This window comes from Ruditapes philippinarum, unplaced genomic scaffold, assembly GCF_026571515.1.
Source record: "Ruditapes philippinarum isolate M1 unplaced genomic scaffold, ASM2657151v2 ctg1516_1_1_1_1, whole genome shotgun sequence".
NCBI classification, from domain to species: domain Eukaryota; kingdom Metazoa; phylum Mollusca; class Bivalvia; order Venerida; family Veneridae; genus Ruditapes; species Ruditapes philippinarum.
Genome location: NW_026867184.1, coordinates 554,902 through 571,811, shown reverse-complemented (window position 1 = coordinate 571,811; position 16,910 = coordinate 554,902). Strand labels below are relative to the sequence as shown.

The window sequence follows — 16,910 nt, the reverse complement described above, 5'->3', positions numbered from 1 at the left end:
AAGTTCTGATGCATCATGAACTTTCCTGAGAAATGATTTTTCAATGGGAGCATAATTAATGGATTGTGAATAGAATAGAATAGAAAAGATTACAGTAGAGTACAGTAGACTAGACTAGTCTAGACTAGACTAGACTAGACTAGACTAGAATAGAATAGAATAGAAATTATTTTTATTTCAAATTATGTCCCTTTTAAGCACAAAGTCAGCAGTAATTATAATATTCAAGATGTACATTATTTAAAAAAAACACACACAGAATGAAAATAAACCTTTACCACGAGGATTAAAAAAATTCGATCAATACTTTAAGTACTTTGATATTTATTCCGTATTCAATCGGTACGAATTCAGACGAGAAGTAGCCTATCGAAATTGTTGTAGCAACAAGGTGCGTTATCTGAATTTATCAGAATTTTTACAAGGAAAATAACATTAAAACTTGACTTGGATAAATTGAAAAGTAAGTTTTTGCTTAAAATTTCGTATAATATAATGCAAAAATTAATTTATAAAACGTGATATGTTGTTTTACTTACTGTTTTAAATGCAATGTTTATGAAAGTGTCCATATTTTCGGATGTATCATGATGTGAATTGATTTTTGGCTCAGAGGTCGGCTACCACAAATAATCTTAGAAATAGACTTTCAATTATTTATAAATGTTCAATCTAACGTAGTCTGTAAAGTGTAAACTAATGTTTTAGTGTTTGAATTTATAAAGAAAGACAAAAAAACACTGATATTTATCGATAAGTGGTATCAGAGACATAGATAGCAGAGATAGGCTACTTCCTAGCGGAAAAGAGTCAACTCGGCCCTATACCAACTCGGCACGGGTCAACTCGGCACGGGTCAACTCGGCCCACTTTACAAAAATATATAGGTCTATAACGTATTTACTTTGCTTTGCATGTTGTTAAAGTAAATGAATAATAAGAAATATCTTATTATTATTATATAATTATACATTGTACCTCTGCTGAAATAAAGTATATTTAGAAAAAAAAGTTATTTATTTGTCTTGCAGATTCGATGAAATTAATATAGACACAGGCACGATTATCGAACATGGGAAGAAAAAATATGAACAGATTGATAAAATAACTTCATATTTTTTCTTCCCAGATCCGATACTTGTGCCTGTGAATATAGATATAATAAAAATGTGTTTCCTTAGATGCATTTTGTTTGTAAAGTAATTTTCAAAAAAATATGAAACAAAAACGTGTTTACTTAATAGCATAAGCTTCTAATTAATTGCAGGTGGTCACTAATCAAATTTGAATGAATGAGTCAATCATAATTATCACCTAATTAATCGGTATCTTTAACATACACATTGATTGATAATAATAGCCTGTGACAATAGGAGTCTTTTGATGCCCTTTACCCATTTTTAAAAGTGGGCCGAGTTGACCCGTGCCGAGTTGGAATAGGGCCGAGCTGACTCGGGGGCCGAGTATGTTTTAGGGCCGAGCTGACCCGGATTCCTTCCTAGCCAGTTAAAATATCACGGGTGCCTACTAAACTTAAAACTTGTAGCAAGTAAAACTTATTAACCAGATATCAAAATCAGTAAAATAATACATTTTCTGAAAGCTTATGCATTTGTCTATGGCTGCAGGTAAAAATATTTACAGTTCCCATTTAAATCAATGTTGTATCATTTTTTAAAGAGAACTACTTAATATTTTTTGTTAAAAAACTATTCATATGACAAAAAACTGGCTCAGTGGGTATGTTCTGCCATGTTTTTCTAAGTGAAAGGCATGGAAAGTTACCAATATTTTAACATGCAGCCATAGATGAAAGATTTACCTTTCAAATGGTATATAATATTAAAGGATCATATGTACATCCATTAAGTTTTATTTGCTACAAAATCCCTAATTTTCCACTTTTTTTATAGGCATGAGTGATATTTCAATGGAGTATATAGGAGCTGCTTATCTCTGTTATCTATGTCTCTGGTGGTATCCACAAAACTGGATGGAGGGTCCTGTGAAACGTCTTGCAAGACTTTGTTACATAAACAAATATTTCATCATAATATAGTGATACATTGTACGGTACTACATGTATATCATATCAGGGCTGATCTATTTTTGCACTTGGCATGAAAGATAATATATTTATGCAATGTCCACTTAGTTTGACGTCACAATCCACCCTGACCTGATATATTGTCCAGTGTCCACCCTGTCACAATAAATTGTCCACATTATTATCGTCCAGCCATTCTTACAACCTATTCTGCCTTCTTAGCCATACGTCAAGAGATTTAAATCTATTCACAAAATGATGGTAGAAAGGAAATTGCAATTATGCTGTATATTTCTTTAAATTTTTTTTTCTGAATGTTGTAGAACAATGTCGGATATTCATTCCACAACTTTCCGCTATGAGGCTGTGTGTAAAGAGCTTAGTATTGATCCTAACCCTTACCTTGTGAAGATGCTGGAGAAGGAGAAGGAAGACACAATTTTGTAAGCAGTTAAAAAAAAACAACGATTTTTGTTCAACATGAAATTTATATTTTATACTTTAACAAGCACTTTTTCTCACACATTGGACACGCATTTATATTGAAAAATATTTCATAATTTTGTGTTTTAAATAAGAATTAAGAGAATTTATAGTGAACATCTTATATGATGTAAAAAGCAGGTAGGAAAATGCAGACCCAAAGCAATTGAATAATTGTTGATCCCACAAAAAAAATGTTTACAACTTGTTTTTTTCCCAACCCTACTAATTTTGTTTTCAGTTACCTTTTTATTATAACTATACAGTCAAAAAATGTTTTGATAAAAAATAATATCCTTTATCTGTAATGTTCTTCCTGGCCTGACTTTTTAAGCAAAATAAAATTTGTAGGAATTCAGTTGATTCACTATGATAAATATATAAGTTACAAAGGTTAGAAGAATTGTGTTTGATCATTTAGCTATCTGCTAGACATGACTGTTTTGAGATTTTGTAGCTAAATTTAGAAATATCACATGTTTGTTTCACCAGGGTCTTTCAAATAGAACGCCTTTTACCGTTCTTTCTGTACATAGCTCTGGGAAAGCGAGGAATTCACCTAATGGAGTGCAACAACAACGCTATATCATGTTTTTGGATTTTATAATTAAAGTGAAATAAACAGTTATTTCTTTGTAAAAAATAATTAAATATCATTGATTCTAACACTCCACGTGATTTTTCACTATAGACAAAGAAGGAAAAAATGCAGTGTTAAACTGCCAATAAACACTGGTAAGGGACTACTTGTATATTGCGGCCGTTATGTTTTCACCTACGACCTTTGTGGTCAATTCCTACGCATAAAAACTCCAAACCGATGTTAAATAGCCGATATACACCTCTCAGGCCAATGTTATTTCTTAAATGAATCATTCCATACAAAATATAAAGTAAATACACAGGTTTATGCAGAAAATGTCATTATTTATCATAGAAAATGCCACAAGGACTGTTTTAATTTTATTGATTTTTATTAAAATTTGCAATGGATGTTAAAGGAACATTGATTATTTTCAAACACATCAAGTTTTTTAACATTAAACGGTAAAATGATCATAGAAAAATAGAAATATTATGTTATAGTGTGTAAATATGTACTTTATTTTTTGTAATTCCCCAAGAGCTAAATCCGTTACATACTGGAAAACAGTGTTTAGCTAGGTTTTTGAAAGGTCAGTGATGTATTGAATCACTCGACACAAAATTATTGTAATAATACATGCTGGTTTAAATGCTCAATCCGGCATGTCACATAAAATATCGTGAACAAGGGGAAGTTGTTGAACACATTTCTGTAAATATACAACATATTTAATAAAGTTTAGGAACTTAAAATATTTTGTTTCTGAAAATGGGAAATTATTCTTAAAAGAAAAGGCAACAAAATATTTTGATTTGTATCACATTACGCTTAATAAAGCTCTTTAAAGTTAAATAACAAAAAAAATAAGATAATAAAAGGAGATTTTATAACAAAATATTTATTGAAAAATTGATCACATTCAAGCTTCTCCCAAAAGACAATGAATAAAAAAATCACAATTATAAAAACATGAGGATAAAAAAGAGTTTAAGTACTGTAGAAAAAATGTAAAATAATTCAATAATTATGTGTTTTAACGACTGAAAAACATAAAATTAAATCCCACTCTATTTCCAAAATTTTCCATCAAAAATGGCGGAAACACCAAAATACGTCATTTTCAAACTTCAATATCACAAATTATAAGCCACCAACCGATAAAATCTTTACACATAGCTGTTGAGCAAACTTTGTTTTTACAGTAACAAGTGTCTTTTCTATGAAATAAAAACTGAAAAGTTTCATAAATGCTCAATAACGTAGACCGTTTTTCGAAAAATGAAAATGTTCGGGGTAGAATTTTACTTCGACACCGTCACATGGAAAATCACGAAATTTTATCAACATGCCATAAAATATTACACTTTTCCGACTATAATAATATAAGATAGTACTCACCATATGTTATAAATTATTTTTTTGTTGACTAAACGTCATTAAGGGAAAATATTGTGATTTTCCAAAGCGGTTTTTTAACCAACATGGCGGCCAATCATCCGAACGCTGAAGCGAAGTCACGTGACCAATTGAGACCCCTTTATTCCGTCAACCGGTCAGTCTCCGGACCATTCTATTTGAAAGACCCTGGTTTCACCTAGAGAGAAATAAAGTCACTATTATTATACATGTACTATTTTTATCATATATATATTGTCAGATGTTGTAGAACACCTTATGTTATATACATTTAATAATAGTTTAACTACATGTATTTGAATATAACAACCTGAATTGTCATTTTCTATATAGCAGTATTTTGATGTGTCACAAAACTAATATCTTTAAACTTTAAAATTGACATTACCTTATTAATCCTCTTCATAAACTTTTAAAAGGTCTTTGAACATTTAAGAATACCCTCCTAAGTGACACTTTCCTATCATGATTTGGCAAAAGAAGCCAGTAGCAACTTCTGCATTTATCTGCCAGCAATTTTGTCCATTCCTTGGGCTTATTGAAAGCACTACATTACATTAAGCCTTTTATCATGTGAAGCCCATGCAAAATTTTTTTGATTAACTAACTACAATATCATTATGATAAAGAGTCAGTCTTAGTGTGAGAAAATGTTCTGAGTCCATTAAATGCCTTACCTGTACTTGTTTAGCTATAGCAAATAAGTTAATAGACACATGTCTTAATCTTCAGTGATAGCAAGTTCAGCTTTGTGTTGCTCTTTCCAGTATTTTGATCTTAGTGTCACTCTAATGAAAAAATTCAAATTAGAACAAATCAACAATGTAAAATGAGTGCAGTCATAAAGGATTAAACATAAATGTAATAACTTATTCATTCAGCACAGTTCAGGTTGTTTTAAGTTATTTTACTATATCTAGTCTACATGACAAAAATATTTAGTGCAGTGTTTCACTCCTACAACAAAAGTTTGTTGTTGTTTTTTGGTGACGTGGGAGAGATTTTGCACACATATCTTCACTTTGTCATGTGGATTAATTTGGTCAAATATAGTATGGAAAAAGTTCAATCTATTTATACCTATCATAGCTATTTACACACAGCTCAAACACCAGTGATGAAGTTTTGAAAATAATTTTACCATTTGAATGGCAAAGCTTCATAAATAGACTGGTAGCAAATATAATGCACATTTAATTCAACAATGATGAAAGAATGCCATGACCAGCTATGATAAATTTGAAATTTTTCATACTATATTTGTTCAAATTGCTAACATTCACTATATATAATGTTCACATTGTTTGTATATTTTTACATCCCCTTGCCTGCATTTGATGTTGTGATGTTACACTGCATGTCACTTTACTAACAGGAGGAAGGAACAAGGGTAAGTGCTAGAAAATATAGACACTTCCTACATGAGACCCATGTCATAGTAAGATGAACCTTGACTTCAGAACCATGAGTACATACAAGTATTATATAGTGAGATTTACCTTGTCATATTTATTACATGTAGATGTTGTTTTTGGCTTGAACTTATAACTGTATCAAGATAAATGCTTTTCTACTCACCTGGGTTTCAAGTCGGCAATGCATCACACTTTTGGTGAAGTTTTTTTGTACCACCTCACTTTTTATCTTTTCATTTTGTGATATTGGTCTTAAACTTAAAATAGGTATGTTATAATGACCCTCATCCCCACTTATATGCAGGAGATCATAAGTCTGTCAAGAATTTTAACAAAATTACTTCCCTTTTTCGACTTTGAAATTTGGTTGCAATTTTTTGTACTGCCTCATTTATTTCCTCATTTGCACTGAAGAATTACTTTGAAATTTTGAATGCTTGATAACGACCATCATATCAACTTCCAGACAAATAATTTATAACTCTGTCAAAAAGTGACAAAATTATGTCCCTTTTTCGACTTGGAATTTGGGTTAACTTTTTGCACTACCCCAGTTATTGTAACCATCAACCCCATAACAGGCAAGCGTCATCACTCTTTCATATTTTTATTTCAGAACTTTGTCAAAACATTTTTGTTTTACTATACCCATTAAGGTTTAGCTGTGGATCCTAATTATGCCCCTTTTTTACAACTTAGTTTGTTTTACTTAACTGACTAATTAAATAGATCTATCCTTTGTATCCACTTTGAAGTATATTTTAAAGACCTTTTACTACCATTAGTATCATAAGAAGAGAGTTGAAGGATCCACTATCAGACCATTATGACAATGGAGTTCACTGTCTTATAGTCAGCTATTCAACATTAAATCTTAATCATGTTATAATGATTAACCTTGATGGCAACCTTAAAAGCATGCACTTGGCCGAGGCATTTTGCCTTTTCCCTAAGTCTTTTTAGCAATTATTCTTTTAAACTTGAAATAAGGCATTAAGGCCTACAATTAAGACCCACAAAGGGGTCTTTGCTTGTGACTAAAAGTGACATTATTGTATTTTAAAGGTTATCTCAATATTGCAATCTTTGAACTTTGACAGCACTGCACTGAATCTCCATTATGTAAAAAGGTCCACAGGAAATAGATAGTATAATTGTCAGGACTTGCACAGTACAATTTAAAATTTTTAGCCCCATAGTACTGCTTGACACATTGATAGTTTTACATACAAAGTCAGGATAAGTGTTTGCAAAGAAAATGATGAAATGTCAAGGTGACAAGTTTGTGAAAAAATATCTTGTGACTACAAGAATTTACAATGGATGACGCCAGTCATATTTAATAGCAAGTATTAATTTGATATCATTAAAGTCACGGCTGATGTAATGATTTGATTGTAAATTGTATTAAAAATTAATTTGATTTTTTAAGTATATTTTTAAGAATGTGTTGCTAGTCTTCATTTTAGTATGTTTCAAATTGAGCTTTTTTTGCTAAATAGTTTTACGTTTCATAGTTAGTATCCAAAATATATACTTATATGTCCGTATCAAATTATGAATAATATTTTTTAACCTTTGATGAAATGTTAAGTTTTTCACATCTCACATTTGAATTCTAGTGAGATCAAGGACACCATGCATCTATATTTGGCGGGAAACAACAAGCTTCTGACAGACAAGCGTCTGGATGATAAAGACTGTGAAGTTTTATACAAGCTTCTACAGAATAATGTGTTTGTGACAAGTATAGATCTTCGCTACAATAATATAACAGATGAAGGGATTAAATTTTTGTCAAAGTTACTTGAGGTATGAATCATCCAGTCTTACTAATCATAAACACTGTATAATAAAGTACTTTTTTCTGTGTGATCTTTCATTTATTATTCAGATGTTTGTAATTGATCACTCAGTGCTACAGCCTTTGTGACTATATAAGCAGCACATGCAAACTCCTTACCATCCAATATTATACAGTAACACCCTAAAGACCAAGATCTATTTCCTAAGTTGACTATTAGAGTTTGATGATTTTTATTTTTTTTGGCATTGCAGTCACAAAAATTGCAGTAAACATATTTTATGTGTAAAGTACGCTATAATGGTCCATCATGTCAGAAGTAAAAGATTGTTCACATGGGCTCAATAGGCTTAATAAACACCATTTTTGCCAAGTTTCTCCCACTTAAACCACACCAGTGCATGTAAATTTGCATTTATTAATGTCAAGTAAGCAGACTACAATATTGGTCAAAAATTTTCTTTGAAAAGGGACATCATCCGATTATGAAATAAATGTAATAAAAGAGATCATAACATGTATTGTTTTCTTTAAGATTGACTTTGCCACAGAAATAAGGTACTCAAAAATTTTAGACCGCTTTGCTTTAACAATAATAGCAGAATAATAAGCACACAGAAATAAGTATTCATTTAACTCACTTTTGCAGTTTCTGGCTTTATTTCATTTAAATATAAAACAAAGCTACATGTATACTTTCTCCATTAGTTTGATGAAGAAATCTGATATTTTTTATAACTATCAAATTTAAAAGTATTGATACAAGAAAATTATATTGTTCATGTAGATTGTAAGTATATTGCTCTTGATCCTTTTTATATCCATCTTCCTAAATATTAGCTTTACCTGCTGCACAGTTTATAACAGATATAATTATAGAGATGAAAAGTTGTAAAAGCCAAAATATTCTGAGCAAAACAAACCATTGTAAACTCAAAATATTTTAGAGCAAAAAATCATTGTAAAGTCAAAATATTTTAAAACAAAAGATCATTATAAAGTCAAAATGTTCTAGAGAAAAAAAAAACATTGTAAAAGCCAAAATATTCTAGAGCAAAAAATCATTGTCAAGTCAATTTGTTCTAGAGCAAAAAATCATTGTAAAGTCAAAATATTCTAGAGCAAAAAATCATTGTAAAGTCAAAATATTCTAGAGCAAAAATTATTGTAAAGTCAAAATACTCTAGAGCAAAAAATCATTGTAAAGCCAAAATATTCTAGAGAAAAAATCATTGTGAAGCCAAAATATTCTAGAGCAAAAGAAAAAAATCATTGTAAAGTCCAAATATTCTAGTGCAAAAAAATCGTTGTAAAGTCAAAATATTCTGGAGTAAAAAAGCATTGTAAAGCCAAAATATTCAAGAGCAAAAATTCATTGTAAAGCCAAAATATTCTAGGGAAAAAATCATTTTAAAATCAAAATTCTTTAGAGCAAAAAATCATTGTAAAGCCAAAATTTTCTAGTGCAAAAAATCAGTGTAAAAGCCAAAGAATTCTAGAGAAAAAAAATCATTGTAAAAGTCAAAATATCCTAGAGAAAAAAAAATCAGCATAAAAGTCAAAATAATCTAGAGAAAAAAGTCTTATTTGCAAAAAAAAACCCCAGAATTTTAGGTTCACACAATATAGGAATTATAGCAATTTTTAAGGATGATAAGAATTATATTGCTCTTGATCATTTTTATATCCATCTTCCTAACTATTAGCTTACAGATATGTAGAGACGAAAAAGTTGTAAAAGCCAAAATATTCTAGAGCAAAAAAATATCATTGTAAAGCCAAAATATTCTAGAGCAAAAAATCATTGTAAAGTCAAAATATTCTAGAGCAAAAAATCATTGTAAAGCCAAAATATTCTAGAGCAAAAAATCATTGTAAAAACCAAAATATTCTAGAGTCAAAAAAATATATTGTAAAGCCAAATATTCTAGAGAATAAAAAATCATTGTAAAGCCAAAATATGCTAGAGAAAAAATCATTGTAAAATCAAAATTCTCTAGAGCAAAAAAAAAACATTGTAAAGCCAAAATATTCTATTGCAAAAAAACAGTGTAAAAGCCAAAGCATTCCAGAGAAAAAAATCATTGTAAAAGTCAAAATATGCTAGAGAAAAAAATCATCGTAAAAGCCAATATAATCTAGAGAAAAAAAATCATTGTAAAAGTCAAAATAATCTAGAGAAAAAAGTCTTATTTGCAAAAAAACAGAATTTTAGGTTCACACAATATAGGAATAATATAAGAATTACCTTATAAATGTAAATTTTATAATAATTACAGGAGAATTCTGTAATAGAAGACATCAATATCATGTGTAATGACTTTGGAAAAGATGGCGCAGAAATGCTGGCCAAGGCACTACATGTATGTATCATATTTCAGTTTCTTAAGAATATATAAACTTAGTTTTTGTGTCCCAATAGAGAATCTCTTGTGTGTTTGGTTGCATATATTGTTTATTACAATGGGAAAGGAAAGCAACTCCAAGATATATCTTTTCTAGTGTGTTCTAGTTAAGTAGAAGAACTGCTCTTATATAAAGGTGAAAGTTTAATTCCTTAAAGGCACATTATGCCTCAGAAATCCATATTTTTTTTATTTATTTTTTTTAGAAATGTGTAACATGCGTTTAATAATGTATTAGATGTTTTACAACTGAAATAAATAGCTTGACTTTCATACTGAATACTAATTCACTATTTGCAAACAGAAAAAAAGATGCAAAAGATAGTTTGTGTATCTAGCAAATGAGTATGTTTTTTGGAAACTGTAACAAACTAACAAAAATTAACAGTTTTTGAGAGATAAAAATGATAGCATTTCTGAGGCATAATGGGCCTTTAATACATTCTTTTTAATTAAGACTACTGATAGCCTAATTAAAAGGACTAAGCCTGCTAGCAGCTACACAGTATGCAATCAGTTTAGACCAAGATCAGCTGGCACATCCATGAGTTGTGATCATGCAAACACTGTTCCCTATTTAGTCTGTGTTTTGAAATTTTCAATAAGAAATGTATAGCATGTTAAATGTTAAACAGTGGTTCTATTTGGAAATTTTATGCATGCATTTTAAAGAACGAATGAATATGTCTGGAATGGAAAATACATTGTTGTAACTTTTTCCCCATTGCACACTGAGAAATTCTCTTTTTTCAGAGTCAAGAAGATTTCTACATTTTTGAAAAATTAAATGTATGTTTATGCATCTAAATATGTTCTTGTAATTTCAGAAAAATGCTGGTTTGAGAGCGTTGAGATTGAATGGAAACAAGATAGGAAATAAAGGAGGGATGTTTTTTGCTCAAATGTTACAGATAAATACAACTCTTCGTGCTCTTGATTTAGCTGATACTGATCTGGTAAGTCTTTTTAATTAATAATCAGAAATCAATGTTTGCAAGCCTCTTTCCTTGAATGATTAAAGTTGTAGAATTGAAATGTTTAAGGTTGTGTACTTCGAATAAAGTAAGCCTGGCTGTTTTAGGTTCACATTTACAATAGATGTTTGATATGTCTGTAAAACAGATTCTGGGATCAAGATGATTAACAATGTCTACCATTGTTAGTCTTTGCTTGAAATTATACACAGAAGGTTGTATTGCATCATCCAATGAGAAAGATATTTTACTTTCACATAAGGTATACTACTATTGTGATTTATAACATTTACCAAATGCAGCAAACGTAAGAATAGTGTGTACACAGCTAGCTTACGGAACGTCAGTGACTCAGTGGTTATACTCAGGTGCTTGTTTGTACCTGAAATAATGCACGAAAGGGCACCTGAGGTCTTCTGCCACCAGTAAAGCTGGAATGTTGCCATATGACCTATACTGTGTCAGTGTGACGTCAAACCCTAACAAACAAACAAGAACGATGTGCTTAGAGGTGTGTTAGAAACTCCTTAAAGCCATACTTAGTAACTGTATGTTTATAGTATTTTTTCCATCATTCTTGAGAGATCTCCATGCTTGAGAATTCAACTAACATGTTTGATTTTATGTCTTGCAGACAACAGAAAGTGTGATTGCCTTGGCTACAGTTCTAAACAACAACAAATCTCTGAAAGCTTTAAATGTGAACAGACCTATACTGTTCTCGGAACAAGAGGAATGTGTTGTTCATTTTGCTAAAATGCTTAAGGTAAGACTTCTATCTTTTACCATAATACATGTGTGTAAAATGTTTAGTATTAATGTTACATGTGGGTTTTGTTTGGTTTTTATGGATATTGTGGCAATTAATTATTACAAAGATGGTTTTATAGACTGGGCAAAGAAAGTTTAGAGGGGGCTAAAATTACAGGAATCATTTTGTCCTGACCGGTATTCATTGTTTGTCCAGTCCCATCCCGATTGTTTTCATACAAATTTATTGAATCCAATACAAAACCAAATTAAAATAATTTACGGATGTAAGCATTCTGAGATCTTCCACCACCTGTTAACAGAAAGGTCGCAATATGAGCTTTACACTGGGTGACTGAAAATCAAACAAATAAAAAATTTATATACACAAAGTGCCGAGATTTCTTCTGGTAAATGTGAGTAATAAGTTATTTTGATATTTTAGGTGAACACTACACTAGAAGAAATCCACCTACAGAAATATGATATCCGAGACTTTGGTGCCACTAGATTGGCTGAAAACCTGATGGAAAACTTTACCCTGCAGTGCTTGGATCTTAGCTGGTGAGAACACTTGTTTAATATTTGAGCCGCGTCACAACAAAACCAACATAGTGCATTTGCGACCAGAATGGATCCAGACCAGCCTGCTCATCCGCGCAGTCTGATCAGGATCTATGCTGTTCGCTTACAAACCCTATTACAAGTAGAGAAACTGATAGCGAACAGCATGGATCCTGATCAGACTGCACGGATGCGCAGGCTGGTCTGGATCCATGCTGGTCGCAAACCCATTACGTTGGTTTTGTCATGACGCAGCTCAATTGTATCGAGTGAAAGAACATGTTTGACCTGCTGAAAAAGTTTGAACATTGTAAATTAACCCTCATCAAAACACTTAAGTTCTCATTGCTTTGGTTTGAATTCCACTAGAGATGTTGAATTTTTATGATTTTGGAAGCTATTTAGCTAACTTACAACAAAATATTACTGTTTTCACCAACCCTAAACTTTTTATTGCATATAACAAGGCATAATAGATTGTTTTGTTTGTTATGAAAATAACAAGACACAATATATGGATTTGCCAGAACCACAAAGGAAAACAGAAAAAGACATTGTTTTATGCCTAATGATATGAAGAATTAAGGTTAGATCATTATCATCACAATTATGAATAGATAATGATTGGAACATCATACAGAATAAAGTGTCATATATTCGTCATATCAGTAATTTTCTCTTATACCTTTCATAAAAACATACTTTAATATTTCTTAAGATTATCTGTTTCATAAAAAAACTTATATTGTTTGAACAATACTAGTATACAAATGTTACTGTATCAGTTAATTTGCTGATTTTGCATTTTGGTCAAAAATTTTATCCTATGCCATTCAGTTTTGGCAATGAATGTAGAGGGTTTTTTAAAATAGATAGCTGGCAGTCAGTTATTGTATTACATGTATTAGTCAGTTACCTTAATGAAAGTTTAATTTTACTATATCTTATACTCTTATCTATGCTTATAATTGCAATGTCAAATGTCTTCATAAGGTTAACTGGACATGCTATCTCTCAAGAAGCAGAAGAATGTTTATTTTTAAAAATGGGCAGCCATAGCATTAACCTTTAGAACTGAAAGTGATCAGCCTTTGCCACCAGTATAGACCCTGGACAGCCTGCATATCCATGCTGTCTAACCAGGCTCTATATTGCCTTTAACTCAATTTCTTAATTTTGATATTCAAATCCCTTTAACTTGGCATGGACTGTTCCAAATTTAAACCTGGGCAAATTCATTACACAATTTAATCAGGTTAAGTGTACAATTGTATAAAGTATATAAGAATAAGTATAAAGGAAATAAAAATCATAAATGTATATATCATTAATGTATATCAGTAACAGAATCACTCGTGATGGAGTAAAGGAATTAGCAAAGGTGTTAAAGAAGAATACAGCTATCAAGAAGTTAGATTTGAGCTTTAACAGACTAGAGGATGATGGGGCAATGCATCTAGCTGAAGCTATTTCAACATACAACACAAATCTGGAAATGTAAGCTATAGCAATCATACAATTATCATGTTCATAGTTAAAGATAAATTATGTTCAAATATGATATTAGAAAATATTAATTGCTTCACAGTCTCTTTACAAATATGAAATAAACATGTTTAACTACACACAAAGTAGATATGTTATGACATTATAGGTGGTCACAATATAAATATATAGTGTCATTAAAAAAATTGGCACTTTTTTTAAAGAAACGACCAACTTTATTTGACATGTAATATGGAACGCAGCTTCCCATATGTAGTTTATTTGTTCTTTTATTCAAATTTGACATATTCAGTAAGAATTACATCAATTTCAATAAATTTCTGTGATTAAAATATTTTACTCAAGGATGAGCGTAGTATATCTTTAAGTGAAAACTGGGAAAAAAATGTTAAAGATGTAAAAAAAAGAAAAAGAGCATCAGAAACCAATTCCCACTATAGTTTAGCTTTAAATTTTGCCAAACCATTAAGTTAAGTAAACAAATATTGTGCATAAATTAATCAAAACGGTAAGAGCGTCAAAACTTATTGTTAGCCATAGATACGCAATTAACTTTAAAAAAAATACAATTTCTGTTTGAAAAGTGCATGCTTATCTTTTGTATTATTTGTTTGTAAGGATGCAGGTGTTTGATTGCCTGTCTTGTCTTCCTGTCTGTTTGGCCAGTAAAACCAACAAGAGCATTTGTATGTTGCAAGATAATTTATTTAACTATAATATTTTTCTTAAAGGCATATTGTCTCTCCACAATTTTAGGACAAATGTATCTTTTGTTGTACAATTTATGTTGTTTTGTATGTATCTCATACTGATATTTTGTTATTTCCTGTGTTAATTATTTCTTCCTGTATCTCCAGGCTTGATGTGAGAACAAACAACATCAGTGGGAAAGGATTATGTTCCCTCACAGATGCTATGAAGATGAATGGCACAATTTCACAGATCTTCATTTGGGGAAACAACCTTGAAGAAAGTGCTGCAATAGTAAGTTATCATGTTTTGTTTGTCCTAAGTGTTGCAGTTATAAGTGTATTATGTTTTCTTTGTTCTAAGTGCTGCGATAATAACTATGTCATGTTTTCTCAGTCCTAAGTGCTGTTATTATAAGTGTATCATGTTTTCTCTGTCCTAAGTGCCGCAGTAATTAGTTTATCATGTTTTCTCTGTCTTAAGTGCCGCAATTATGAGTGTATCGTGTTTTCTCTGTCCTAAGTGCTGCAATAATAAGTGAATCATGTTTTCACTGTCCTAAGTGCCACAATTATAAGTGAATCATGTTTTCACTGTCCTAAGTGCCACAATTATAAGTGTATCATGTTTTCTCTGTCCTAAAGGCCACAATTATAAGTGTATCATGTTTTCTCTGTCCTAAGAGATGTAATTATACATAAAACATGTTTTCTCTGTCCTAAGTACCACAATTATATGTATATCATGTTTTTACTGTCCTAAGTTAATTATAAGTGAATCATGTTTTCACTGTCCTAAGTGTTGCAGTTATAAGTGTATCATGTTTTCTCTGTCTTAATTGCTGCAATTATAATTAAATCATGTTTTCTCTGTCCTAAGTGCCGCAATTAAAAGTGTATCATGTCATCACTGTCCTTAGTGTTGCAGTTATAAGTGTATCATGTTTTCTCTGTCCTAAGTGCTGCTATTATAAGTGCATCATGTTTTGTTTGGCCTAAGCACCACATTTATAAGTGTATCAAGTTTTCACTGTCATAAAGTCATTATAATGTCACATTGTTTATTTTAATCTTGGCAATACAATGCCATTGTATTAATCTAAGAGTTCATTTTGAATTTTATATATATATTTGGTTGACATGTATTTCATTTGATTCATAAAATATGTTACTATACCTCTACCTATTGCCTTATTGGTAAATTGTTTCTTTATTTTTTTTAAGGCCTTTGCAAACCTCATGGAGACTGGAAGACTACAAAAATCTAACACAGATGTTCAGCCATACATTGTTGATGGTAAAACAATACTCAGTGAACTAAACCACAGTTTACAAAGACACTATTACTATGCCCCAAGCTATGGTGATGATGTGCCGTCATGGCAACCACGAGGAAAAAACCCACGTGGGTCTGATGTTGTTGCCTATACTAACAGTGGTAAACAACTCATGTTGTGAATGGAATTATGAGTTAAATGTTATTTATAATGTGACCATTAAACACACTGGACTTTCAAAGACATGTAACATGGTGAATATGAAGGACCTCTTTCAGTTTGTGACTGTTGTCTAACCATCTTTTATTTCATTAACAGTTGGATTTTGCTGAGATATTCTCTTATGTGAAATATTTTAAGTCTGGAGATAGATACATGTATTTCTAGAGATAGATACATGTATTTCTATACACTCGCGCATATAATATGCACAAGAACTTCATCTTGTACATTTACATTTTGAAATATGATCTTAATCCATAAAAGATCCTTAAAATCCTAAAGCTTTTTATAGTTTTATAATATTTTATAAAATTCAAAAGACAATAATACAAAAATGAAAATGACTTTAGAAGAAATGCTTTAATATTACAATTATTTTACTCATTCACTTTTGACTAAAATTTCTTTATTTCACATTCTCATTTTCAAGCAGAACTTGAACAAAACAAAGATAAAATCTTAAGATACTTTTAAAGGTATTTGAAATTTGGCATCTATGGCAGTAATGGGTAATAATTGTCTGTTTCTTTTTGATAACATTTAAAGATATTTCACTTATTTTCTCAAAAAAAGTGAAAAAAATCGGTTTGATATTTCTATGCAAAAAGCATTTATTTAGATGTAAAATCATCAAGTGTGTTGGTCTCAAAGGAGAGTTACATGTATATCTTAGTGAAATTATAATATTGTACATTTCTTTGTCTGTGATACATTGTACAGTGAAAAAGTATTATACACTTTATTATTGAATTAAAATGTTAAATGAATTATC

General features: G+C 30.6%; 1 protein-coding gene across 2 annotated transcripts; it reads left to right on the top strand.

Annotated features, from left to right (window-relative positions):
- Window positions 1–342: 342 nt before the first annotated feature.
- Window positions 343–16,905, top strand: LOC132735179 (leucine-rich repeat-containing protein 34-like). 2 transcript variants are annotated; one of them, XM_060722102.1, is made up of 11 exons: window positions 343–463; window positions 2,371–2,490; window positions 5,908–5,922; window positions 7,570–7,759; window positions 10,031–10,114; window positions 10,984–11,112; window positions 11,765–11,896; window positions 12,326–12,444; window positions 13,786–13,941; window positions 14,808–14,934; window positions 15,864–16,905. In XM_060722102.1, the coding sequence occupies exons 2-11, from the start codon at window positions 2,375–2,377 to the stop codon at window positions 16,095–16,097; spliced, it is 1,302 nt and encodes a 433-aa protein (XP_060578085.1). In that variant the 5' UTR covers window positions 343–463; window positions 2,371–2,374; the 3' UTR covers window positions 16,098–16,905. The 2 variants fall into 2 exon arrangements, with proteins under 2 accessions (XP_060578085.1, XP_060578086.1); XM_060722103.1 differs by lacking the exon at window positions 5,908–5,922 and having other exon boundaries at window positions 429–463.
- Window positions 16,906–16,910: the final 5 nt, after the last annotated feature.

Bases quoted from the DNA above. Each gene is read 5' to 3' on its own strand.
- LOC132735179 (XM_060722102.1), top strand. From the start codon at position 2,375: ATGTCGGATATTCATTCCACAACTTTCCGCTATGAGGCTGTGTGTAAA. The intron at 7,760-10,030 runs GTATGAATCATC...TAATAATTACAG, and splicing joins TTTTGTCAAAGTTACTTGAG to GAGAATTCTGTAATAGAAGA. The intron at 11,897-12,325 runs GTAAGACTTCTA...TTGATATTTTAG, and splicing joins ATTTTGCTAAAATGCTTAAG to GTGAACACTACACTAGAAGA.